Raw genomic sequence first — 27,713 nt, 5'->3', positions numbered from 1 at the left:
AGATCACATGCTAGCCAAAAAACAAGTCTCAATAAATTTAATATTACTGAAATCATATTGAGTTATTTTCCCACAACAATTGTATGAAACTAGAAATCAATTACAGGAAGAAAACTGCAGAAAATACAAGCATGTGGAGACAACAACATGGTACTAAAAAAATAAGCAATAGGTCAACAAAGAAATCAAAGAGGAAATTTAAAAAAATACCTTGAGAAGAATGAAAATATAAACACAACTTTCCAAAATCTATGGAACACAATAAAAACAGTTCTAAGAGGGAAATTTATATTGATACAGAAAAATATCAAATAAACAACCTAGTTTTACACCTAAAGGAATCAGAAAAAGAACAAAGCCCAAAATTATTAGACGAAAGGAAATGATAGAGATCAGAGTGGAAATAAATGAAATAGAGACTAAAGGGCAATAGAAAGAATAATGAAACTAAGAGCTGTTTTTTTAAAAGAAAACCAAAATTAATCTTTAGCCAGACTCATCAAGAGAAAAAGAGAGAGGGCCCAAATAAAGTAAATTAGAAATGAAAGAGGAGAATTTACAACTAATATCATAGAAATACAAACAATGATAAGAGACTACTATAGATAAGTTTATGTCAAAAACTGGACAACCTAGAAGACATAAACAAATTAGAAACATATAATCTTCCAAGACTGAATACGGAAGAAATAGAAAATATGAACAGACAAATTACTAGTGATGAAATTAAACGAATAATCAATAAACTCCCAACAAACAAAAGTATAGAACCAGAAAGCTTCACAAGGGAATTCTACCAAACATTTAAAGAGTTAATACCTATCCTTCTCAAACTATTCCAAGACAAAATACAAATGAAAGGAATGCTTCCAAACTCATTCTATGAGGCCAGCATTACCTTGATACCAAAACCAGACAAAGACATTATAAAAAGAGAAAATTAGAGGCCAATATTCCTGATGAACATAGATGCAAAAATTCTTAACAAAATATTAGCAAACTGAATTCAACAATATATTAAAAGGTTCATACATCATGATCAAGTGGGATTTATTCCAGGGATGCAAGGATGGTTCAATATTTGCAAATCAATCCAAATTATACACCATATTACCAAATGAAGGATAAAAATCATATGATCATCGCAATAGATACAAAAAAAGGATTTGACAAAATTCAACATCCATTCATGATTAAAAAAAAAAGACTCTCAACAAAGTTGGTAGATTGGTACTATAGCTCAACACAATGGCCAATTTTTTTTTTTTTTGCTAAGAACATAGTATTGATTTAACAACAAGCGATTGGTCTTACATGTATTACTATGCACCATTACTTTCTCTGTTCAAACAACCAAAACTAAACAAATCAAATGCAATGCTATTTATTTTTTGTTGATTTTCACAGGTGATCCTTTGATGTTGAGTTTGTCCACAGAAACATTTGATCTTCTCCCACGTTCAATGGCTGGACTTAGATGAAATTTCTCCCTTCTTTTAAGTTCTTGGGATCCTGAATTCTCATGACCAATGCTTCACATCCTAGAGTTTTCTAGATTGCACCAGTGTCCCCTTGGTTGGTACTTCAGAATCTCATTTTGCCACTCATCATCAAAAGCATGAACATCACTTTCATTCATATTGATGAACTCTTGATTGACCTCTTTATCTCCAGTCTTGCTGTTCTTTGACTTTTTCTTTTCTTTTTTTTTTGCGGTACACTGTCCTCTCACTGTTGTGGCCTCTTCCCGTTGCAGAGCACAGGCTCCGGACACGCAGGCTCAGCGGCCATGGCTCACGGGCCCAGCTGCTCAGTGGCATGTGGGATCTTCCCGGACCGGGGCACAAACCCGTGTCCCCTGCATCGGCAGGCGGACTCTCAACCACTGCATCACCAGGGAAGCCCTATTCTTTGACTTTTTAATGACATGAGTTTGGTCATGAAGGTGATGACCAACAGCCATTTTTTCTAGTCCACTCTCAAGAATCTCTCAGTGCCCTCCTACTTTCTTTTATTCCTCCTGGAGCCCTGCGAGTTTGAGTTGAGGTCTGGAAAATCTTTGGTTGTTCATCTCCTACTTTGGAATAAGTCATAACTGAGGAAGAACTAAACAAATGTCCATTTGGATCCATTGAAAAGTGACCAAAGTTTCTTTGTAATTCCTGCATACTGTTTCGTATATTTAACATTATTTGGTCCATTGACTGAAGAGGGTTGACATCTGTACAAGTCAAGGAGTTTTCTCCATCCTCATATCCCGTACGGTTACAAGCTCTTCCTCTACCATCAGAGATGTTGAACATGTCTCTTCCAAAAGGTTCAGAAAAATTTCTCATCATCTGTCGCATACTTTCTCAGTGTGCCATGAACGAATCAGAGAAGAAGGGATCATCCTCAAAGTTGCTGCTCAGCATCCCAAACATCCTGGCTCTGTCTCAGGTGGCGACATTCACGGACAGACTGGAAAACGATGCAACTTGCTGCGGCCGCAGCCTGAGCCAGCCTGTTCAATAATGGCCATTTATGACAAACTCACAGCTAACATCATACCCAATGGTGAAAAGCTGAAAGCTTTTCCTCTAAGATCAAGAATAAGACAAGGGGGCTTCCCTGGTGGCGCAGTGGTTGAGAGTCCGCCTGTCGATGCAGGGGAGGCGGGTTCGAGACCCGGTCCGGGAGGATCCCACGTGCCTCGGAGCGGCTGGGCCTGTGAGCCATGGCCGCTGGGCCTGCGCGTCCGGAGTCTGTGCTCCGCAAAGGGAGAGGCCACAGCAAGTGGGAGGCTCGCGTACCGCAAAAAAAAAAAAAAAAAAAAAAAGAATAAGACAAGGATGCTACTCTCACCACTTTTGTTCAACATAGTATTGGAAGTCCTAGTGCCAGCAATTAGACGAGATAAAATAAATAAAAGATATCCAAATTGGAAGGGAAGAAGTAAAACTGTCACTATTTGCAGATGACATAATACTATATGTAGAAAACACTAAAGACTTCACAAAAAAATTACTATAACTAATAAATAAATTCAGTACAGTTTCAGGATACAACAAATTTAATATACAGAACACTGTTTCATTTCTATACATTAATAATGAACTATCAGAAAGAGAAATCAAGTAAACGATCCTACTTACAACTGCATTAAACAGAATAAATACCTAGGAATAAATTTAACCAAGGAGATGAAAGATCTGTACTCTGAGAACTCTAAGATGTTGATGAAAGAAATGGAAGATGACACAAATAAAAGGAAAGATATACCTTTTTTGTGGACTGGAATAATTAATATTGTTAAAATGCCCATACTATCTAAAGCAATCTACAGATTCAACACAATCCCTACCAAAATAATCATGGCATTTTTCACAGAACTAAAATAAATAATCTAAAAATGTGAAAAGGGGATGATATCAGAATAAAATGAATACACTTAACTTAGGGGGAAAAATCACTCCTGTTTTATTTTGTTTCATTTTTCTCATGTTACTATAGACATGTGCTAAATTTTAAAGACTGGCCCTTTACCTATATATTTATCTCTAAATCTACTGCACAGTTTATGAAAGAAAATACTGAATTAGCAAAACTTTGTTTCCTTTCAGCTCTAACATTCAATAATTCTGTAAAGCATCTATACTCAGCTAACTTTAAATGATACTGTATTAAAAATACGTGCTCTATCTAGTTAATCTTGCCTTGATCTTACATTTGATATTACTATCTGGCTTTTCCTCTCTTCTTCCTGATTTCTCTGTCAGTGAGGGCTCCACCACCTTAATTTTGTAACAGAAACCATTTAATCTCACACTTTCAATTTCTGGATTGAGGGCATTCTTAATTAACATTATTATTTTTTACCCGGAACTGAAAGCATTTTCCTCATCAACCTTTCTCAACTAATGCTGCCAGGAAAGAAAATAAAGGCATAACGTCTTATTATTTATCTGTCACTCCTTCATGGTCACAAATTCTATTTGGAAAAAAAAAAAAAAGCTGCAAAGTGCCCCTACTCATAGAAGGCCCGGCCCAAATCCTGTGTCTATTTTAATTCCGGTTTTGTAAGTCCCACCACCCTGTAAAAGTACTTGTACAAAATGGCAAACTTAGATCTTTGTCATGACGTTCTTTAACTATACAGGCTTGAATTCACTTAGATAAATAATTGTATATTTATCTAGATAATTATATATAATTATAAATAAATTATCTAAATAATTAGATAAATGTTTAGAACATCTTTTATTTACTATCTTGTCATTATTTCAATAAGTTGATTTGCCAATTGGTAAATACATTGCAAATATGTAAGCATATTTTTGTTTTCTTTTGTTTTGTTTTTCTTTACAGATTTCCCTCTGCCATATTCATTTAACATTTAATATTCTTTAGGTGTCCTATTCTCCAGCATCTTTAGCTAATTTCAGGTAGGTGTCCAATGACAACACTTTAATTTGTAAAACATCTTTTCAAGTTTAACTTAACCATAGCATTTCTAATCCAAAAGAACATTTTAAATGGAAAGGAAATTATTTTTGATTATTGTCTTAAAAAAAAAGCCTGGATGGTTCTTTAAATGATACGTGTGCACATTTTTGTAATTATTTCTTTCAGGTCAAATCAATTTTTAAGTGTATTCCCATGATACTATTTCAGTTTGCCCAATGTCCAATAAATGCTGCCCTTATCAGAAATTAAAAAACAATAATACCAAGGAAACAGATAAGTATCTTAAAAAGTGAAGATGATTTTTGGTAATTAAAACAATGTTGTAGGTTGGAGACACGGAATGCATTTTATGAATACTGAAGGTTATCTTTTCCTTTGTCTCATAAATCAGACCTAGAACTTATGCTTTTTAATATCAAATTGAGGAAAAAAACTGATTCCAAAAAGAAAGTAATTTACCAGTAAACAAGTAAATTATCATAATCATAGGTGATTTTAAAAAAGGAAACAAAATATAAAACGACAGTGGCCTAAAATAGATAAATATTCTATAATTCTCCAAACATGTTACATTATAAAATTCATATGACTTGGATATGAGTATTCCTACTTAAAGCCAGTAAAGGATGCCTTGTGGGGAGTGGGAAGAACAAGTAAAGGGGGTCAACCATACGATGATGGATGATAACTAGACTTGTGGTGGTGATCACTCTGTAGTGTAAACAGATTTTGAACTATAATGCTGTACACCTGAAACCAGGTGTAATATAATATAGTATGATGTAATTTAAAAAAAGAAGGATGCCTGTGAGTAACACAGCTTGGGGAGACTCTTGCACCTTGCCAGTTTGTGCCGTTATCCAAATTGCTTTCATAAAACAAGACTTATTATAAGATAACTTAAGATAAGGCAAGATAAATTCTAAGATAACAACTGTCCTTATTCCGTTTTACGCCTTCTTAACCACCCAGACAAAACTGTAAATTGTGGGGTGTGAAAAATGTTGCCATGATGAAACGACATAGTGAGTGAGGGCAATGATGGAGATGGGAACAGCATCAAGGATGACTTTTTCCCCCCTAGGTTGAGCCAACAGACTCATTCCTGTTCTCCACCGATATCCTCCTCTCACATCTGTCCCCACTGCTCAGTCAGCTGAATTATGGGCCTCCCCCAGTGTACAGGGCAGCCCATGCTGGTGGGAGAGTCCTATTACTGCCCACCTCAACACAAAGCTCTTAAAGGCTCTGAATTTTAGATATGAAATAGATTAGGGATCATCTACTTCACACATATTTAAAGTGAATCATAAATCCCGAACACTGTGGTGATATGATTCAGGTTCCCTAGGTTGAATATCTGACATTTCGATTTTATAAAGTGGAAATTTGGGAGTTGGCATGTTTAGATGTACTTCTCAAGTTTTCCCAAGGTCCTGTACAATTACTGGTTATAACACCCACACACATACATACACACACTTTTCTCTGCACTCAAGACTAGAATGCAAATAAGTGAGACTAAAGTTACATTACTGAGCTACTTAAATCTACTCAAGTTTTTTAACTTTTTCAGAAAGAAGACATTTAACTTTGGTTATTTAGGTATTATTAATACCTAACTACTTAGGTCATACTACCTGAGAGCAACTGGACTGGGACACTGCCAGGAAACTTCTGCTCACCTTCTTTTCATTTTTTTCAGCTCTATAAGCACATTGCCATTCATCTCTCAATGAACACTTACTGCTTGAAGAGCACCCGCCTGTTAGTAGTTCAACTAAAGTTTCTGTCCTCAAGCCAACATGTAGTTGTACTCTCAAATTCTGCCATGAATTGGGCTGTGCGTATCCTGCTTTTCCAAGGTTACCACCCCTTTATTCTGAGCACTCTGTTCTCTCCTTATTCAGAAGTCTGACAAGCTTCCAGGATGTCAGAAGAGGAATACAATGGTTCTCTCAGACACAGATGGTTCCTCTTTCTTTTTCTTCTTTCAAGGAGTTAAAAAAAATGTTTTTGTTGATGAACACAGAAAATAAACTCAAATTATATAACAAAAATTTGATATATCAACAAATACATGCAGATATTTAAATGATGATTAAGTTGTAACAGAGGGACAAAGAAAAAAAATGTACTAACATCTCTATCCAGAACTCTGCCCGTGCTGTTCAGGAAAAGCATTTGTTTAACAGGATCCAGCAATACCCAATAATCCACGTTGTCCTTTAAAGAAAGTTCTATGGTTGGCTCTGGTCCTCCAGCAGTCCCTTTGATCAGCATGTTATCCACCAGAATAGTACCTGCAAACCAAAGAGAATTACTTGAAAATATATTCTACCTGTATGCATTCTTTAACAAAGATCATATGCTTAAACCCCAGCTGACTTGCAAATCTGTTTCAAACCGAAGATATTCAACTTTATATCTGTCATGATGTAGAAAATGTCCTGCTTCAAAAAGGCAAAATACCTTTATAATGCTATTTATAAATGATATTTTGGGGAGATGAGGTGGGAGACAGATTCAAACACTTGGTGAGTCTCATCATCTATTTCTTGCATCCTTTTAACAGCATGAATCTGTTCCCCGCCCTGTCCATCACTTCTCGCAGGAGTTATCACTGAATTTTATCCTGAACAAAAGGAAAGCCTATAATAACAGAGGCTGATACTTCAATTCACTCAGTAAGACTTCTGATATGAAAAGAGATATCCTGAAAATAAGAGAAAGGAAGAGATAAAGAAGTAGCAGAGACTCCCATGGTGAGAACTGCTTCTTCATCTTTTATCTTAGAGCAAATCCATAAACCATAAATCTTAATGTGAAAGACAAAACTAGTGTTCAGATACACAATAGAAGCCATTCTTCTCTAAGACATGTCTGGGGTACTCAACTAGAACAACATACTATTTTAATGTGACATTTCAATGTTTGCTTTCTTATTATTCTTTCCGTAGGCTGAATTGTAGACACTTGTTGAGTAAGAGCTGAAGCGAGAGATCTCTAATCTCTCCAACTCTGTTAAAGATTCCGTCTATTTTAAAAATTGAATGCAAACAGCACTGATGCAATTCAAATCCCCTCTTTTTTCCCATGCTGCAATGATCCCTTTGACAAACAATAATGTACTATAGCTTACAGCAATCATTTTCAGCTGATCCATTTTACTAAACTTATGGTATAAAGAAGAGATGTGGCCATGCAAATAAAATGTACCCTCCTAAGGACATTAGAATAAATGGCACATATCTAGAAAATTCATTGCCTTAGGATAGCATACAAGAATATATAATCTATAAATATGAATCTAGCTTGAAGAATAATAATACAATATGTATTGCTGCATTTTCATAAGGCACAAAATTGGCTTCAATATTGTATCATTGCACAATTACAAATAAAAGGCGGGGACTCTGGAAGATTTTTCTCAGCAAGTTAATAATAATAATAGTAATAATAATAATCTATAATATCTCTTTATCATGTTATTACTAATGAGCTTTATCTCACTAGGGAATGTTGAAATGAACCATTCTTTCATAACAATATATCTAAATAATGTTTAAATACACACTCACACACATACTTTTCTAAATGGCAGATTATTTACTTCTACTTTTTCACATACTAGTACACATATATGTAAATATATGAGCGAAACTGATCCTGCCATTTTTCTACTCAACTAGCAAATATATAATCTACAGATATTACATCCAAAAGTATAGATCAGACAATGATGGCATTTTCTGGTCTACAAATATGTTCTAGGCCTGAGTATACACTCTTTTACAAATACTTCACACAACTAACCTTTGAAAAATTATTTGGCCTGTGTTTTCAATATGTAATTAAGAAATTAAAGGGGATTATATTTTCTGATTAAGAAAAAAATAAAGTATAATAAGTAGGTCAACTAACATTAACATTTATGCCTTGACTCATAATGCATAACAGCAGTAATAGCAGGTCTTTCTCTAGTGTACATACACTCTATGCAGGTTCACGAAGGGAAGGCATAATAAACAATGGTTGAAATCAGGAAAAAGGAATTCACTTAGTTTGACACTCATGTCATAGAAGTGAAGAGAGCTGGCCCTGGAACTGACAGAGTTAGAATCTAATCCTGGATCCACAATTTAAGAGCCATGTGAAAGTGGACAGATTACATAACTACTCACCTTCAATTTCTCTCTTCTACAAAATCAAAAATCAATACCACAATGGAAGAGGTATTTTTTATTATAGCACCATATGTATGCAGTTGAAAAAAAACTTGTATTCTTGTATCGAAAGCACTAACGAAAGCTGAAACAGTCACAATCAAAATACTAGCACAGTTAAGTATTTAATGATATTTTCTTCAAGCATCATAGTCAATATTTACAGCCTTAAATATTGAGGTTTATGCTTCTTCCTTCAAGAAGTAGGTATTGAGGGTCATTTGCTTCTAAATGCAGATTTTTTTCAATGAAATTGAAAATTCGATCCAGCATTTAGCTTTCTTCATTAATCTATTGTTTTAAACTCAGAAAAAAATTTCACACCTCCTTCATCTGTACCCACAGCTTCTCCATATTAACATATTATCAATCATAACCACTAATGTAAACTCTACTTGCATTAAATAAAGGTGCTGCAGATCTTCAGCTTTTTTCTTAAGATCTGCTTACATAGCTATTTATTTTTAACTGTGATAAAAATGTGCCCAGAATATGTTAAAACATAAATATACTGTAAAATAACATATGAATCAATAAAATCCCTTCCTTATACCAACTCCATTCCCCTATTTACCAATGTGTATAAGATAATTTGCATCAAAGAAGAGCTGTTGGGTTGATCTGATGACTAAATGAGATAATGCATGTGAAGTACTGATTGCAGTCCCTGGTATAGAATAAGCAATTGACAAATGTGAATTATGTTTATTGTTGTTAATGTTATTAATTATATTATATATATTTATATTATATTAACTCCATTTTGGAAGCAAAAGCATTTGAAACTAAAGCAAAATGACTTATTTTATGTCCCAGAAGTTTTTACAAACCAAGTCTACTCTTCATGTCACAAAGCTAAGGCATGTGTGGCAAGCCATCTGAAGAATTCATAGGGGCCCAAAGGATTTGAATGCAAAGTAATCTCTCTGGGAAGTTAGAAGATAGGGAGAGAATGCTCACTATAGGTGAACTTGTAAAGATAATTCTTTGTCTCTGGTGATGGCAATCCATCCAAGGACTGATAGGCAATCCCTGCTATCACTAGGGAGTGACCCACTCTTTCCACTTTCTAACTTCACACAATTTTGATTTTGCTCATAGAAACTAAAATTAGATTTGATGGCAAGAAAAGGATCTTATTCACAAATTCATAGTAGTAGTGATCTTTAGCTTGAACACTTTTTACTCATCCCCAGCACACATTTGGTTCTATTAGGGACCACACACACACAGACACACACACGTTTATTATAGGAACTAAATCATAACTGGATATTTAATATATTCCTGAATATTGTATTTGCTTCTTTAAATAGGCAGTTATAACACAAGTGGGTTACTTTCTAAAAATGCTATGGAGGTGGCAGTGGGGAGAGGGGTCCATTGCCTTTCTAATTAACCTAATTCAATGACTCTGAAAGAGTAAGTTCTACAGGGAAAGAGTAACTGACTGGGTTCATTCCAAACATTAAAATAAGAAAATCACTCTGTGCACAGAACACACTACTTGCTAGAAAACAATTAATTATGCAAAGGTGTATAACCAATATGAATTGCATAAAATCTCTCCCAACAATCTTTCCCCAGTTTAAGTCAACTAGAAGAATGTTCAGCTACATCATATAGGCAGAAGCATCTGTTGCATTTTCTTGTATATTACTCCTTGCAAATGAAACCATAAACAAAGCTCCCAAATGTACATTATTTGATTAAAACAAAGTTTCTTAAAAAGTGAAATTATAGCTAATATATAGTTTTTCAGTGAGGTTAAACAGTAAGCATGGCCATTATGTAGTTGTTTATTGAGTAAAATCTAGATTCGAAGATTATCAGGCTAAGTAAAACTCTCCTTATGCTCAAATCCTCATCTTTGTTGAAACTTTCCTGGACTTTTCTTGATTTTTCACACTTCTTGGTTTACAATTATATAAATTACACATTTTAGCTAAGCCTATGTTCATATCATATCTAGATAACTACTTGGTAAAAGGGAAGGAAATATATGTGTATTCAGCAACTTCATAAAGAAAATAGCAATATTAATTGGGCTGTGTTTGAATGCTGGGGATATATTAGCCACATACAATATTTGCTAAAGATGGAAAATGATACCAATCAAGTCAATAGTGATGAAACTAAAACTTACAAAAACTAAAAGCATACTTCTTTGCAAAATTATGTTAGTCTTTAAAATTTATATTTTATTTACTTCAGAAGAACAGACCATTACAAAATGGGCAGCTTTGTTCGAGTGTACTTCACTCACATTACTTAAGTAACAATACCTTTTATTTACTTATATTTTACTTCGCGATGCATAACAGGTGATATATCAAGTATGGCACAGGCATACAAGTATAAAACTTTAAGAATAAAGGGATTTTTTTTCCCTTCTAGTCTTAACTTTTTCCTTAGGAATTGATATAAATATCTTGACATTTAGACAATTGCTATTATCTCTATTCTGTTGTAAATAAAATATTAAGTAAATGTACGTATGTTATGCATTTTGATGTAGTAGGCATGTTCATTTGCTCAACTAAAAATAAGATCACAGAATTTTAGAATTAGAAAAGAACCTACCATCTCATATATATATCATATATATATGGAAAACGAAGCCAAACCTCTGGTATCTCAAAATTTCCCTACCCCGAGCATTGAAATAACCTGACCAAGGTGGCACAGCTAATAAAACCATATCCAATACCAAATCCCAGGTTTACTAATTCACAGTTTAGATATCCTTTCCCTATATCTTGCGTTCACCTTGAAAATACACAAACTTTTTAATTTAAATATGAAATTACGGGGACTTCCCTGGTGGTCCAGTGGTAATACAGGGGACGTGGATTCGATCCCTCGTCAGGGAACTAAGATCCCACATGGCGCGAGGCAACTAAGCCCACACACCACAACTACTGAGCTCATGTGCCTCAACTAGAGAGACTGCGTGCCACAAACTACAGAGCCCAAATGCTCTGGAACCCACATCCTACAACTAGAGAGCCCACGAACCCTGGAGCCTGTGTGCCACAACTAGAGAGAAGCCCACACACTGCAACAAAGAGCACCATAATGAAAGATCCTGCACACTTCAACAAAGATCCCGTGTGCCACAACTAAGACCCAATGCAGCCAAAAATAAAATAAATAATAAATAAATCTTTAAAAAAATGTGAAATTACGAAAACCTTGTTAGTTTTGTTTTGAGTTCATGGGAAACTCACACAAAAATCCAGTTGATGTATAAATTCATTATTTGGATTGTTGTGCCCTACAATTTTCTGACAACATTTAAAGGGTTAAAATGAAAACAATTCTAAAGATACAGGGAGAATAGTACAATGTAATTATCAACTACCTGACCTTAGAACTAATTTTCCTAAATTATAGCCATAAGAATAGATATAGTCTCTGACCTTATAGCTGACAACTCATAAAAGAGAATAGATAGTTGACATTAAGGATAACCCAATAAAACTTCAGGTCAGACTTGGAGTATCAGTTTAAGAAATGAACATACTAACCTAGAATCCCTTGGGACAAATATTGTACCTTCTTTCCACTGTGGCAGAGGGAAGAATTCTGAAGAAAGAAGCTGGATCCTGAGCTTACAGAAGCCAAAATGGCTCCATGGTAGACAGACTCTTAAGGTACCCCCATATGCCTGCCTCCTGGTTTTATGTGATTCCCTTCCCCGAGTGTGGGTGGGACCTATGACTTGCTTGTAATCAAAATAATATGACAAAGGTAATGGGAAGTTATATTTATGTGTACATTATGTGGTTATGTTACATGAGATTCTAGTGACTATCTTGTTGAAGCTCTTTCTCTCTCTTTCCCTTGCTGGATTTGACAAAACAATTAGCCATGTTGGGAGGCCCACATGGCAAGGAAGCAAGGCAGCCTTTAAGAGCTGAGGGTAGTCAGATGACAGGCAGTCAGATACAGAAGACTTCAGTCCTACAACCACAAGGAAGGTGATTTTGCCAAGCCCGAGTTACCTTGGAAGCAGATGCTTCCCTAGTCAAGTCTGAGCTGAGACTGTAGCCTTGACAACACCTTGATTATAGTCTTGTTGACACCATAAGAGAAACTGGTTACACTATGCCTGGACTCCAGGCCCAAAGTAATTGTGAAATGATAAATGTGTGTTGTAAAATACTGTTTATTTCAATATTGTTATGCAGCATTAGACAGCTAAGACAGCCCTAAAGCCAAAAGATCTATGTTCAAAATCTTGGCTCCACTACTTACTAAATCTGTGATCTTAGGCAAGTTCCCAGGTTCTTGTAATCAGCAATATGCATTGTTATGAAAAATAAAGTAATGGATGTAAGTAAAGGCACATAGTTAATAAATAATACTTTTCATCTCACTGTCACTGGGATGGGAGTTTGTACAGATTGAAGCATATAAAGGTGTTATTCATACTATTTCATTCAATTTGGAACACTAGCCACACATTTTGAAACATATCACTTTTTTAACTAAGATAGAAGAAGCATACATGAAACCCAAGAGAAAAAAAGAGAAGACTGTGCATATGCATAACAGAAAATAAAAGTGGGAGGGGCAACAGTTTATTCACAGTTATCACTGAGAATTTGTCATGAAGCAAAGGCCATTTCTTCCTGGTGTAAATAAAAGTGAACAAGCTAGCAAGTAAGGGAGGTCATATTACTGAGGTCAAAATGCTTATCAGCATTTACTTACTCTATCACCTGGGCTAAATGATAAAATATAAATGCTAAGTGAATTATACTATATCTAATTCACAGGCATATGAAAATGATAAAGGTTCAGACTCTCAGAATACTGCAAGATTTTATTTTCAGACCATCAAACTGATGCAATTGAAATAAAGAAACAGACCATACCATACATTTTTTTAAAAATATAATGATTATAGAATGGCAGTTAAAAAATTGAGCCAGATCCCCTATTTCCTCCCACCGGGCAGCTGCTGTTCTCTCCACCTTAAGAAATCTTTTCTCTCGATTTAAACAAATCCCTATACAACCTTATTGAGTGATCCCATAAAGATCCCCTGCTCTCAAAGCTGATGAAAAATGACGTTCATCTAATGAAAGCACATTCAAGACCGAATGTCTATTATATGACATTGCTGTGTTAGTAAATGAATTTTTGCTTCACAGCACAACTCCTCAAAAGAGTAGCTCATACTCCCTCTGCCACACCTCAACTTACATGTTTTTGAAAATATTCCAGTGAGGCTTTCAACCCGATGTCCCACCAGAAAAGTTTTTGTCTAGTTCTTATTAAGAGCCTCCACGTTCTTAAATTCGGTAGTTGGTTCTCAATCTTCAACTTTATCACCAACATTTCACATGGTTAATCACCCTCTCCTTCATATACCTCTTCTCACTTACCTTTCAGAATACCATATTTTTCTGACTTAGTTCACATCACTGTTTGCTCCCTCATGGTCTCCCCTGCTTATTCATACCTGTCTCCATGACTTTATTCTTTGTATATATTCTGCATTTTTTTCTTTTTTGATTGTCTCATCCAGGCTTATATATACTCTTGACTCATGACTCCCAAATATAAATCTCCAGTCCAGATGTCTTTTTCCTCTTTTCTGGACCAAAAACACACATCCTAACTGCCTCCTCCACATCTCCACTCATATGTCGAATAAGCAAATCAAATTGAGATCTCATCATAATGAGCTTTGGATCTTCCCACACACATCTATGCCTATTCCTCATGGTGTCTTTCTCACATCAGAAAAAGGAAACTCCTTCTTTGCAATTTTTCCAGGAAGAAATTTTATTAGTCATTGTTGACTCACTGTCTCTCAAGTCCCATATCCAGTTTCTGAGAAAATACTATTATATACAGAATATAACCAGATTTGACCTTTTTGCTTTACTACCTTTATTGTTATCAACTTGGTCTGTGTGAACATTATCTCTTGACCAGAGTACAGCAATAATGTCCCAAATGATCTTTCTGTTTCAGACCTTGCTCTGTCATAGTCCATTTTCAACACAATAGCCAGAGTTACCCTTCCAAAATATGTCAGCTTACAACTTTCTAGTGTCTCCCAATCTCCCTGAAAATAAAAGCCAATTTCTTATATTATTCTAAAATGCCTGCTTTGATTCTGTTCTTTTAGCCACTAGCCTACAAACTATTTCTCCAACAGACTAAACACACTCCAAACTTAGTACATTTGCCTTATGTCCTCTACCTAGGATCTCCCTCCCCAGAAAGACACAAAATCTGCTCTTTTACTACCTTCTGCTTTGTACTCTAATATCGCTTTTTCAATGAAGCCTTCTCTAATCACTCTGTTTAATGACCTGACATACCATATACAACATATCATTTATATTTTCCTATTCCCTCCAGCAAGCATCTCCCCACTCCAGATTAACTCCTGCATGATCCATTAGGAATTGTAGTTCTCTTCAGTAATGGATTTATTTTAAGCTTATAGATATTTTGAAATTTTTGGCTGGAAATAGCTCTTTTTTTTTTTTCACTAGCTATCACAAAGCTTAGATTTAAAAGCATACCTCATCACTGATGGGTGAATATATTGTAACATGCATTTTTTAGCCTCAGGTATTTTATCCCCATCTTTATTTTCTTCTTTTATCTCCATTCTCATTCATAATATTATATAATATTTTATACATTTAAAAAGTATCCAGAAGAACTGTGATATAAATATATGAAAACAATTAGACAAATGCATTGTTTCCTTTTCTTTTGTTGTTTTTCTTGGGGCTATGGCCCCAGATATGTTATTAGCCTTTACAGAAAGCAAAATTATAATAAGTACAAAGCAATTAAAAGATCTTATCAAATACTGTTATATGCCAAAGTCATCTTATTTTTTCACCTGCTCTAAGAATCAGTATTTAGTACAGCAAGATATATCTTGTATCTGTTCAGAGGTCTCTGTTAGAAATGTCCTTGCACTATGGGCTCCATGTGTACAAAGAAACAGTTACTAAAACTTATCATCTCTTTCTGTGACCCAACAATTTTATTCCTAGGTTCAGATGGAAGAGAAGTTCCTGTTCTTGTATATCAGAGGGTATGTGTGTACGTGTGTGTATGGAACAGAGAGAGAGCCAAACATGGAGGAAAAACAACTTAACTCTGAGGTTTGAGGAAAATGAACGTGCACATACTCACATATTTATGTGCACTGACAGCGTTTTCTGTTTGGAACATAGAATTTAGCAATAGAATAAATTTAACATTGAGTAATATTTCTCTCCCATGTCTTTATAGTTGACCGGGAGCAGCCATTTTAAACAGTTTGGTCCGATATTCATGGACTCATCTGGGCATCTACCATAGTGTTAGCAATCAGAGAGCTCTGTCCTAGAATTGTGAACTTTAGTTCCAGAAAGAAAGGTCTGTTCTTTTTCATGTGGCTGCAGTTTAAATATAAAGCTCAGGTTTCCTCCTTTTGAAGAAATTTACTTTAAAGGAAAGGAAACAAAAGCTGATATGCACAGGAGGGTGTGATAGTAAACATAAAACAGAACTAAGCAGTGTAGATGAGAAAGGAGGTCCTAAGAATGTTTGAGACTGTAGTTTGTGTTATTCATTTTCAGGGCTAGGTTATTTCACAGCATAGTTCTTTCCACCTGACTCTCGTAACTTAGGCATATGTGTGCTTATATACCCCCAAGGAAATATTTTAATACTTATGAAATAATTTAAAAATACTACTTTCGTAATGTACATTAAGCTAGAGGTTGTATATTTGTAAGTACATTTAGCTAACTTTATTTGAAAATTCATTTATACAATGCTATATGTCCACTAGTAATTATATGAGGAAAAACCAGTGAAATGAATGAGAGAAGTACATACTGAGCCACATTGGCTCAGTGAAGACTATTCACATTATACATAATTTATGTTCCTTACCCTCGGGCTAAGCACAGTTTGCTCGAACAATGATTCCAGTATAGCAAAGAAATAGAAGCTCATGGAACAGATGTTGGGAACTAATTGTACATGGTAAGTGTTTCTCATTTGCTTTGGGGATATTCAATGATAATCACTCCTCTACTACTCTTAAATTTTACATATTTTCCTCATTTCTGGTCTCCGCTTAACATTTGAGGTATGAATGAACATTACTGTGGCTTCTATTCCATTTCATTCCATTTTTAAACCACTTCTCCTTTACCTTCAAGCTAAATAACTCATCCAGTAATGAAAAACTCTAATATTAACAATACTAAATTCCTTCTAAGCCTTAAACCTATACCTGAACATGAAATGTTTTAATTATACCACACAATGAAGCTACATGTGTCACAGCTGATATATATACAAACACACATTGAGACAAATGCATATGGAGAGAGAGAGAGAGAGAAAAAGAGACTGCTGACAAATGAAGAAACCTAAATTTCTTTTCGTTACAAATAAGTATTATGAGCTGTGAATGCCAGCATGGAATGGCAATGTGACTGAGAAAAGCATGAAAAGACATGAATGGAGTTCTTACTTCCTCATCATAATAGAGAAGATTCACGGTATGTTGCTAATCTCACTGTTACCTTAAAAGTTTTGACTTGGCAGAAATGGTGTCTTACTGAGTGAAGGAGGAAACATCAGTCGGTAAAAATGAAGATATCTTTTATTTCTGTATAAAAAAAACTTTATAAAAAGTTTTTATTTTTTATATAAATAAAACTTTTAAAAATTTATAAAAATAACTTTATAAAACAACTTTATAAAAATATTAATCTTCCCTAGTTCTGTAATCTCACGTTTCCCAAATTGAGTTTTTTTAAATATAAAAAATAATGACAGCATACTAAGTCATTTCTCTTGTTCCTGTGTCCTTATAAAATGTAATGAGATGTCTATCAAAAAATTGCATTGTTGCAAAATGCGAAAGCTTCTGATCCAGCCAGAGTACAGCTAACACAAGTGTATCATAACTTTTTATTATCAATATGGGATTGAAATTCTTAACATAAGTTTTAAGTTCTGAGAGCATTTTAATTAATAATTTAAGATGTTTGGCTCATTTCCATTTGAATTTAGATTGAGGCACTCTGAAAGCCTGGTTTAATCTGTATATTTAAAATGTATATAAAATCAGCCTCACTGAATGCAAACTGGGAGCCAACTCTCCGCTCTAATTACCCTAGAACTACCAAGTCAGAACAATTTTCTAAGTCGTCAACTTATAAAGTTACTGAATGGGGCAATATAACAACCTCCTTAACTGTTGTACTAAAAAGTTGAAATGCCTATCATTTGAACAGCTGTGTTTCTTATCTCAAGACCTTGGAGCAACATCCACCATTTGTGATCCACACAAGTGCCCCTTTCTTCATCAAGCTTTGCCTCATATATTCAGTATAAAGAGCTCTCTCACTTCTTTGAAGACACAAATAACCCATCAAAATGATTCTTAATGCTCTTATTATATACAAACCTAAACCTATTAATATGCATGTGATTTCAATTTCTAGGTTGTACGATTTTGATGGGCAGAGCTGTTCTGAAATTAGTTTTTGTATTCTTCATATCACCTAGTATTACACTTGTACAGTATAGTTTAATGCATGTTCTAGAATGGGAAAACAAGTAAAGAGGAAGGAAGGGAATGGAGAGGAAGATGGCGGAAGAGTAAGACGCCGAGATCACCTTCCTCCCCACAGATATACCAGAAATACATCTACACGTGGAACAACTCCTACAGAACACCTACTGAAGGCTGGCAGAAGACCTCAGACCTCCCAAAAGGCAAGAAACTCCCCACGTACCTGGGTAGGGCAAAAGAAAAAAAAGAAAAAACAGAGACAAAAGAATAGGGACGGCACTTGCACCAGTGGGAGGGAGCTGTGAAGGAGGAAAAGTTTCCACACACTACGAAGCCCCTTCGCGGGTGGAGACTGCGGGAGGCGGAGGGGGGAGCTTCGAAGCCGCGGAGGAGAGCACAGCAACAGGGGTGCGGGGGACAAAGCGGAGAGATTCCCGCACAGAGGATCAGGGCCGACCGGCACTCACCAGCCCGAGAGGCTTCTCTGCTCCCCCGCCGGGGTGGGCGGGTTTGGGAGCTGAGGCTTGGGCTTCGGTCAGAGCGCAGGGAGAGGACTGGGGTTGGTGGCTTGAACATAGCCTGAAGGGGTTAGTGCACCACGGCTAGCCGGGAGGGAGTCCGGGTAAAAGTCTGCACCTGCCGAAGAGGCAAGAGACTTTTTCTTCCCTCTTTGTTTCCTGGTACGTGAGGAGAGGGGTTTAAGAACGCTGCTTAAAGGAGCTCCAGAGACCGGCGCGAGCTGCGGCTAAAAGCGCGGACCCCAGAGACGGGCAGGAGATGCTAAGGCTGCTGCTGCCGCCACCAAGGGGCCTGTGTGCCAGCACAGGCCACTCTCCACACCCCTCTTCCGCGGAGCCGGTGCAGCCCGCCACTGCCAGGGTCCCGGGATCCAGGGACAACTTCCCCGGGAGAACGCACGGCGGGCCTCAAGCTGGTGCAAAGTCACGCTGGCCTTTGCCGCCGTAGGCCCGCCCCGCACTCCGTGCCCCTCCCTCCCCACCGGCCTGAGTGCGCCAGAGCCCCCGAATCAGCGGCTCCTTTAACCCCATCCTGTCTGAGCAAAAAACAGACGCCCTCCAGCGACCTACATGCAGAGGCAGGGCCAAATCCAAAGATGAGCCCCGGTGAGCTGTGAGAACAAAGAAGAGAAAGGGAAATCTCTCCCAGCAGCCTCAGAAGCAGCAGATTAAAGCTCCACAATCAACTTGATATACCCTGCATCTGTGGAATACCTGAATAGACAACCAATCATCCCAAATTAAGGAAGTGGACGTTAGGAGCAAGATCTATGATTTTTTTCCCTTTTCCTCTTTTTGTGAATGTGTATGCTTCTGTGTGAGATCCTGTCTGTATAGTCTTGCTTCCACCATTTGTCCTAGGGTTCTATCCGTCCATGGTTTTTTTTTAAATTTTTTTCTTAATAATTAATTTTAATTTTAATAACGTTATTATACTTTGCCTTCTTTCTTTCTTTCTTTCCTTCCCTCCTTTAGACAACGAATCATCCCAAATTGAGGAGGTGGTCTCTGAGAGCAAGATTTATGATTTTTCCCCCTTTACCTCTTTTTATGAGGGTGTATGTGTATGCTTCTGTGTAAGATTTTGTCTGTATAGCTTTGCTTCCAACATTTGTCCTAAGGTTCTATCCGTCCCATTTTTTTTTCTAAATAAGAATTTTTTAATTCAATAACTTTATTACACTTTATTTTATTTTTACTGTATCTTCTTTCTTTCTGTCTTTTTTCCTTCTTTCCCTCCTTCCTTCCTTCCTCCCTCCCTCCTTTCTTTCCTTCTTGCCTTCTTTCCTTCTTTGCTTCTTTCTTTCTTTCTTCCTTCCTTCCCTCCTTTCCTTCTTTCTTTCCTCATACTTCTACTAATTCTCTCTACTTTTTCTCCCTTTTATTCTGAGCCGTGTGGATGAAAGGCTCTTGGTGCTCCAGCCAGGAGTCAGGGCTCTGCCTCTGAGGTAGGAGAGCCAACTTCAGGACATTGGTCAACAAGAGACCTCCCAGCTCCACATAATATCACAAGGCAAAAATCTCCCAGAGACCTCCATCAGCTTCACTCAACAACCAGCAAGCCACAGTGCTGGACAACCTATGCCAAACAACTAGCAAAACAGGAACACAACCCCACCCATTAGCAGAGAGGCTGCCTAAAATCATAATAAGGCCACAGACACCCCAAAACACACCACCAGACGTGAACCTGCCCACTAGAGAGACAAGATCCAGCCTCATCCACCACAACACAGGCACTAGTCCCCTCCACCAGGAAGCCTACACAACCCACTGAACCAACCGTAGCCACTGGAGACAGACATCAAAAACAGCGGGAACTACGAACCTGCAGTCTGCAAAAAGGAGACCCCAAACACAGTAAGATAAGCAAAATGAGAAGACAGAAAAACACACAGCAGATAAAGGAGCAAGATAAAAACGCACCAGACCTAACAAATGAAGAGGAAATAGGCAGTCTACCTGAAAAAGAATTCAGAATAATGAGAGTAAGGATGATCCGAAATCTTGGAAATAGAATGGACAAAATGCAAGAAACAGTTAACAAGGACCTAGAAGAAATAAGAATGAAACAAGCAATGATGAACAACACAATAAATGAAATTAAAAGTACTCTAGATGGGATCAATAGCAGAATAACTGAGGCAGAAGAACGGATAAGTGACCTGGAAGATAAAATAGTGGAAATAAATACTGCAGAGCAGAATAAAGAAAAAAGAATGAAAAGAACTGAGGACAGTCTCAGAGACCTCTGGGACAACATTAAACACACCAACATTCAAATTATAGGGGTTCCAGAAGAAGAAGAGAAAAAGAAAGGGACTGAGAAAATATTTGAAGAGATTATAGTTGAAAACTTCCCTAATATGGGAAAGGAAATAGTTAATCAAGTCCAGGAAGCACAGAGAGTCCCATACAGGATAAATACAAGGAGAAATACACCAAGACACATATTAATCAAACTGTCAAAAATTAAATACAAGGAAAGCATATTAAAAGCAGCAAGGGAGGGCTTCCCTGGTGGTGCAGTGGTTGAGAGTCCGCCTGCCGATGCAGGGGACACGGGTTTGTGCCCCGGTCCAGGAAGATCCCACATGCCGCGAAGCGGCTGGGCCCGTGAGCCATGGCCGCTGAGCTTGCACGTCCGGAGCCTGTGCTCTGCAACGGGAGAGGCCACAACAGTGAGAGGCCCGTGTACCGCAAAAAAAAAACAAAAAAAGCAGCAAGGGAAAACCAACAAATAACACATAAGGGAATCCCCATAAGGTTAACAGCTGATCTCTCAGCAGAAACCCTACAAGCCAGAAGGGAGTGGCAGAATATACTGAGAGTGATGAAGGAGAAAAACCTGCAGCCAAGACTACTCTACCCAGCAAGGATCTCATTCAGATTTGATGGAGAAATTAAAACCTTTACAGACAAGCAAAAGCTGAGAGAGTTCAGCACCATCAAACCAGCTTTACAACAAATGCTAAAGGAACTTCTCTAGACAAGAAACACAAGAGAAGGAAAAGACCTACAATAACAAACCCAAAACAATTTAGAAAATGGGAATAGGAACATACATATCAATAATTACCTTAAATGTAAATGGACTAAATGCTCCCACCAAAAGACACAGATTGGCTGAATGGATACAAAAACAAGACCCTTATATATGCTGTCTACAAGAGACCCACTTCAGACCTAGAGACACATACAGACTGAAAGTAAGGGGATGGAAAAAGATATTCCATGCAAATGGAAACCAAAAGAAAGCTGGAGTAGCAATTCTCATATCAGACAAAATAGACTTTAAAATAAGGACTATTACAAGAGACAAAGAAGGACACTACATAATGATCAAGGGATCGATCCAAGAAGAAGATATAACAATTGTAAATATTTATGCACCCAACATAGGAGGACCTCAATACATAAGGCAAATACTAACAGCCATAAAAGGGGAAATCGACAGTAACACATTCATAGTAGGGGACTTAAACACCCCACTTTCACCCATGGACAGATCATCCAAAATGAAAATAAATAAGGAAACACAAGCTTTAAATGATACATTAAACAAGATGGACTTAATTGATATTTATAGGACACTCCATCCAAAAACAACAGAATACACATTTTTCTCAAGTGCTCATGGAACATTCTCCAGGATAGATCATATCTTGGGTCACAAATCAAGCCTTGGTAAATTTAAGAAAATTGAAATTGTATCAAGTATCTTTTCTGACCACAACGCCATGAGACTAGATATCAATTACAGGAAAAGATCTGTAAAAAATACAAACACATGGAGGCTAAACAATACACTACTTAATAATGAAGTGATCACTGAAGAAATCAAAGAGGAAATAAAAAATACCTAGAAACAAATGACAATGGAGACACAACGACCCAAAACCTATGGGATGCAGCAAAAGCAGTTCTAAGGGGGAAGTTTATAGCAATACAAACCCACCTTAAGAAGCAGGAAACATCTCAAATAAACAACCTAACCTTGCACCTAAAGCAATTAGAGAAAGAAGAACAAAAAAACCCCAAAGCTAGCAGAAGGAAAGAAATCATAAAAATCAGATCAGAAATAAATGAAAAAGAAATGAAGGAAACTATAGCAAAGATCAATAAAACTAAAAGCTGGTTCTTTGAGAAGATAAACAAAATAGATAAACTACTAGCCAGACTCATCAAGAAAAGAAGGGAGAAGACTCAAATCAATAGAATTAGAAATGAAAAAGGAGAGGTAACAACTGACACTGCAGAAATGAAAAAGATCATGAGAGATTACTACAAGCAACTCTGTAGTAATCAAGGCAACATGGTATTGATGAAATCTTGACAGATAGTCAAGTGGAACAAAATATAGTCTAGAAAGAGATTCACTCATAAAAGGTTCATGATGCTGAGCCAATTGAATATGCATATTTAAAATAAATGAAATTTGCTACCTCACAAAAGCACAAAACAGTATTAAATTGTAGAAAAGAAAATAACAACACTTCTAGGTGATAATTTAAGAGAATATTTTCAAGATCTTGGGAGAGGTAAGAGTTCCCTAAGCAGAAAAGAAAAGGCACTAAATTTAAGGAAAAGATAGACAAATTGCCCTGTATTAAAATAAAGAACTTATCAATAAATGATAATGCTATCAAAAGATTACACTATGAAAATTTTAAAAAATCAAACTACAGAGTATGGGATTATAAATATATTGGACAAAATCCTATGTCCAGAGAACATAAAGAATTAAATTCAGTAAGATGTTCATAGCATCATTACTTATATTTGTCCCAAGTGGGGAACAACTTAAACATCATTAGTAGAATGGATACATTCATTTGTATAATCATTCAGTGGGATTTTATACAACAAAGAAATGAATGCAGAGTTATACACATTAATATATATAAATCTCACAAACATAATTTTGAGCAAAAGAAGGTAGACACAGAGAACATATAATTCCATTTGTGTAATATAACTGATTAGGAATCAGGACAGTGGTTAACTCTGAGGCAGAAAGAGTGAACATTTTGGGAACAGCATGAGCAGGACTTTTATCTACTTCCTGATATGGATGAGGTTACAAAGTTATGTACATTTTATAAAAACTCATTGAGTTTTTTGCATTTGTTCATATATAGGCTAAAATTCAGTAATTTTTTAAAAGTTAAGACAAGTTTAAAAAAGAAGAAAAATGCAATGTCTTGGATCTGCTATTGCCGTTACAATAAATTATATGTGACTTAGTTCAATAAATAGTAATATGGTGATATTTGAAATAATAATGACCTGAACAATAAGTCACATATTTTTAGACCACAATTATAGGATGGAAAAATAAGTTACATGATTATAGCGGTTACAAAGCTAAGAATGGATTTGTATATATGTTGAAGATGAAACAAGGGGAAAAGAGGTAAAATACACAGGATAAAACAAATTTATTTTATAATATATCACTCAAATTTTAGGTGATAAGACTATTGCCAACAATCATGTAACTAACCATTAATTTATTCCCTAATTACATCCTCTCAGAAAAGCTTGCACAGGATAGGTGTTCCATAAATATTTGCTGACTGAATCTTACAAGTAACATGCTTCAATTCAACCTGATTCCCGTCTTAACCAATAATGCTGGAGATACAGAATACCTAAATATTCCACCTACATCTCTAATCCTTGCCTATTTGGCATATAGGTATAATATGAACAGTCTGGGCAGTGGTAAAGTAGGCTGCCTTTTAAGTGAAAATTGACACTCCTGAGTTACGTATCTGAAGCATGTAACCTTAATGAAGTCCATGCTTCCTGTAGTCCCAGGTACCAGCCTGGGCTATTCAACTACAAGATCACACCTACAGGGCAAGAGGCAAGATCACACTTAAGTCCACTGTGGGGGTCAGGGTGGGGAGGGGGGAAGGAAGGCTTCTCTCAAGACCATGGGAAAACTTAAATTTCAGGTAGAAAATGAAAGTCATTGGGAAACAAAGAGCAGCCAAGCGATCCCTATTTCCATTCTTGAGTTTAGTTGTTAAGGCAAAGCCTCTGATGTAATCTGACTTCCACGAAAAACTATTTTGCAGTGTTTCTTAGAGAACTATGAACACTCAAGATCAACCTTAATAACAGGGCTCTAATATCTTAAATGGTCTCAGCTCAAAATCTTAGCAATCAGTTCTTTTAATTCATGTTCAAAGTCATTACTCAGTACACAAGCATGCCTTTTGAGTACTAGGCCAGAAAGGTCTAAACACTACTATCATGAGTGCTCAGAAGTACCTTTACCTAAGAACAGAAATTAATGTAATATAAAATGAACAGTTATGACAAAAAACAAAATTTGATTAGTTAAAAACAAAATAATATTGATAAACCACTAGTAAGATAGATAAAAAAATAAAGAAAACACAAATTACTTCTATCAGGAATGAAAGAGGTGACGTTACTAGAGCTCCTATAAACACTAAAAGAATAACAAGAGACTGTCATGAACAACTTTCCACCAATATATCTGATTCAAACAACAAAATTTACCAAAACAGACAAGTTAAAACAGGATATCTGAATAGCTCTATATTTTTCAAGGAAACTGAATTTTTTACCTAAAATTACTCCACAAAGAAAACTCCCAGTCTAGAGGACTTTACTGGTTAATTCTATCAAACAAAAAAATAGAATTCTTGACTGGTTAAGAAGAAACAATCTTAAACGAACTCTTTTTAAAAATGGAGGGGAATGAAACATATCCCTTCTTGTTTTATGATACCAAACCTGACAAAGATACATCAAGAAAAGATAAGTATAGAATAACATCCTCATTACCTTAGAGGCAAATATACTTAATAATAAAATATTAGAAAAACATTAGCAAATCACACCCAGCTATATATAAAATGGATAATACCTCACGACGAAGTTGTTTTTATACCAGAAATGCAAGGTGAGTTTAAAATTTACAATAAATTAAATCCTATTAACAGAATGAAGGAGAAGAAAAAATAACTCAAACAACATAGAAAATTTGTTTATTAAAATCAGACACCCATTCAATATAAAACAAATTCAGCAAACTAGAAATAAAAGGTAACTTCCTCAATCTGATAAGCAACATCTAAAACAACAACAGCGACAATAACTACAACTAATACCTACAAGATGGCAAGAGTATCCAATCTTATCACTTCTATTCAGCACAGCGGCTAGAAATCCCAGCTAGTGCAGTAAGAGAAGGAACAAAAGACACTAGGTTAAAAAGGAAGAAGCAAACTACTGCTATTTATAGACACATAATCTATTTATAGACACATAATTATATACATAATCTTAAAGAATCATCAAAGTAACTACAGTGTGGGGAGAAAAAAGAAATAGGTGAGGGAGATTTAAAACTACAAATTTTCAGTTGCAAAATAAATGAGTCATGGATTTGCAATGTATAGCATGTGGAATATATTCTATAACTATGTAACATTCTTTTACAGTGACAGATTGTAACTGGACTTATCATGGTGATCAATTTGAAATGTACAGAAATATCAAATCACTATGTTGTGTAACAGAAACTAACATAGTATTGCAGGACAATCATACTTCAAAAACACACAAACAAACAAACTCACAGAAAAAGAGATCAGATTTGTGGTTACCAGAGGCAGGGGATTGGGAGAAGGGGAAATGGAGGAAGGCAGTCAAAAGGCACAAACTTCCAGTTACAAGATAAATAAGTACTAGGGATATAATGTACAACATGATACGTATAATTAACACTGCTATATCTTACATATGAAAGCTGTTAAGAGAGTAAATACTGAGTTCTCAAAACAAGGAAATTTTTTTTTATATTTCTTTAACTTTGTATGAAATGATGGATGGTCACTAAACTTACTGTGATGATATTTCATGGTGTGTGTAAGTCAAATTTTTATGCTGTACACTTTAAACATATACAGTGCTATATGTCAATTATATCTCAGTAACACTGGAAGCAAAAAATTAAAATAAATTAATAATTGCAGACATATCTTGTTCTACTGTGCTTTACTTTATTGAGATTCACAGATACTGCGTTTTTTACAAACTGAAGGTTTATGGCAACCCTGCATTGAACAAGTTTAATAGGTTCCATTTTTCCAACAGCATCTGCTTATTTCATGTCTTTGTGTCACATTTTGATAATTTTCACAATGTTTCAAACACTCTACCATCAAAAAGATTATAACGTGTAGAAGGCTCAGATGATTGTTAGCAATTTTTAGCAATAAAATATTTTTAATTAAGGTATGTACATTTTTTATTTAGATATAATGCTATTGCACACTTAAGAGACTACAATTTAGTGTAAACATAACTTTTATATGTACCAGGAAACAAAAAGATGTGAGTGACTTGCTTTATTGGGATATTCACCCTATTGTGGTGGTCTGGAACCAAACACGCATAATCTCTGAGGTACGCCTGTACTAGAATTTATAAGTAATTTTATCATGGTCTCAAGACACAAGTTAAATACTCAAAAGTATAAGATGAGGAAAGGTTACAAATAGAAAGAAATGACAATTAAAGTATAAAAAATTTCATTAACAGTGGCACCAAAACCACATAATACTTAGGAACATGTTCAGCAAAGGATTGCTAGAACCTTAATATTGAAAATTACAAAATATTGCTGAAATAAAGAAGATCTACACAAATAGGGAGATATGTCAGGTTCGTGGTTTGGAATATTTAATATTGTTAAGATGGCAATGTAATCCATGTATTTATAGATTCAATGAAATCTTAATTGTAATCTCAGCAATATTTTATAGAAATTAGTAAACTGACTCAAAAATTTATACAGATATGCAAATGACCTAAAATAGAACAATCGTGAAAAGGAAGATTAAAGTTGAAGGCCTTACACTATCTGATTTTAATATGTACCATAAAGCAAAAGAAATAGAGACTGGCAAAGGA

At 35.8% G+C, this 27,713-nt stretch overlaps 1 protein-coding gene and 1 pseudogene across 8 annotated transcripts in view; both read right to left on the bottom strand.

Moving 5' to 3' along the window:
* The window catches only part of PCDH15 (protocadherin related 15), a gene marked incomplete at both ends in the record, with an annotated part of 696,762 nt that overhangs the window by 433,719 nt on the left and 235,330 nt on the right, over nucleotides 1-27,713 (bottom strand). For all 7 annotated transcript variants that reach the window (XM_082673500.1, XM_082673497.1, XM_082673498.1 and 4 more), the window contains one exon: nucleotides 6,589-6,749. In XM_082673500.1, coding sequence (XP_082529626.1) covers nucleotides 6,589-6,749 — 161 coding nt within the window. The remainder of the gene's footprint in view (nucleotides 1-6,588; nucleotides 6,750-27,713) is intronic.
* Nucleotides 1,385-2,458, bottom strand: LOC309834736 (myeloid leukemia factor 1-like; annotated as a pseudogene). Its single transcript has 2 exons — nucleotides 1,887-2,458; nucleotides 1,385-1,679 (listed from the first exon to the last, which is right to left on the bottom strand). The product of its transcript is annotated as a myeloid leukemia factor 1-like (transcript).

Source organism: Grampus griseus, assembly GCF_964374135.1.
Source record: "Grampus griseus genome assembly, chromosome: 16".
Taxonomy (NCBI): Eukaryota; Metazoa; Chordata; class Mammalia; order Artiodactyla; family Delphinidae; genus Grampus; species Grampus griseus.
Note: the sequence above shows the minus strand (reverse complement) of the source record. Positions and strands in the feature narration are given on the sequence as shown.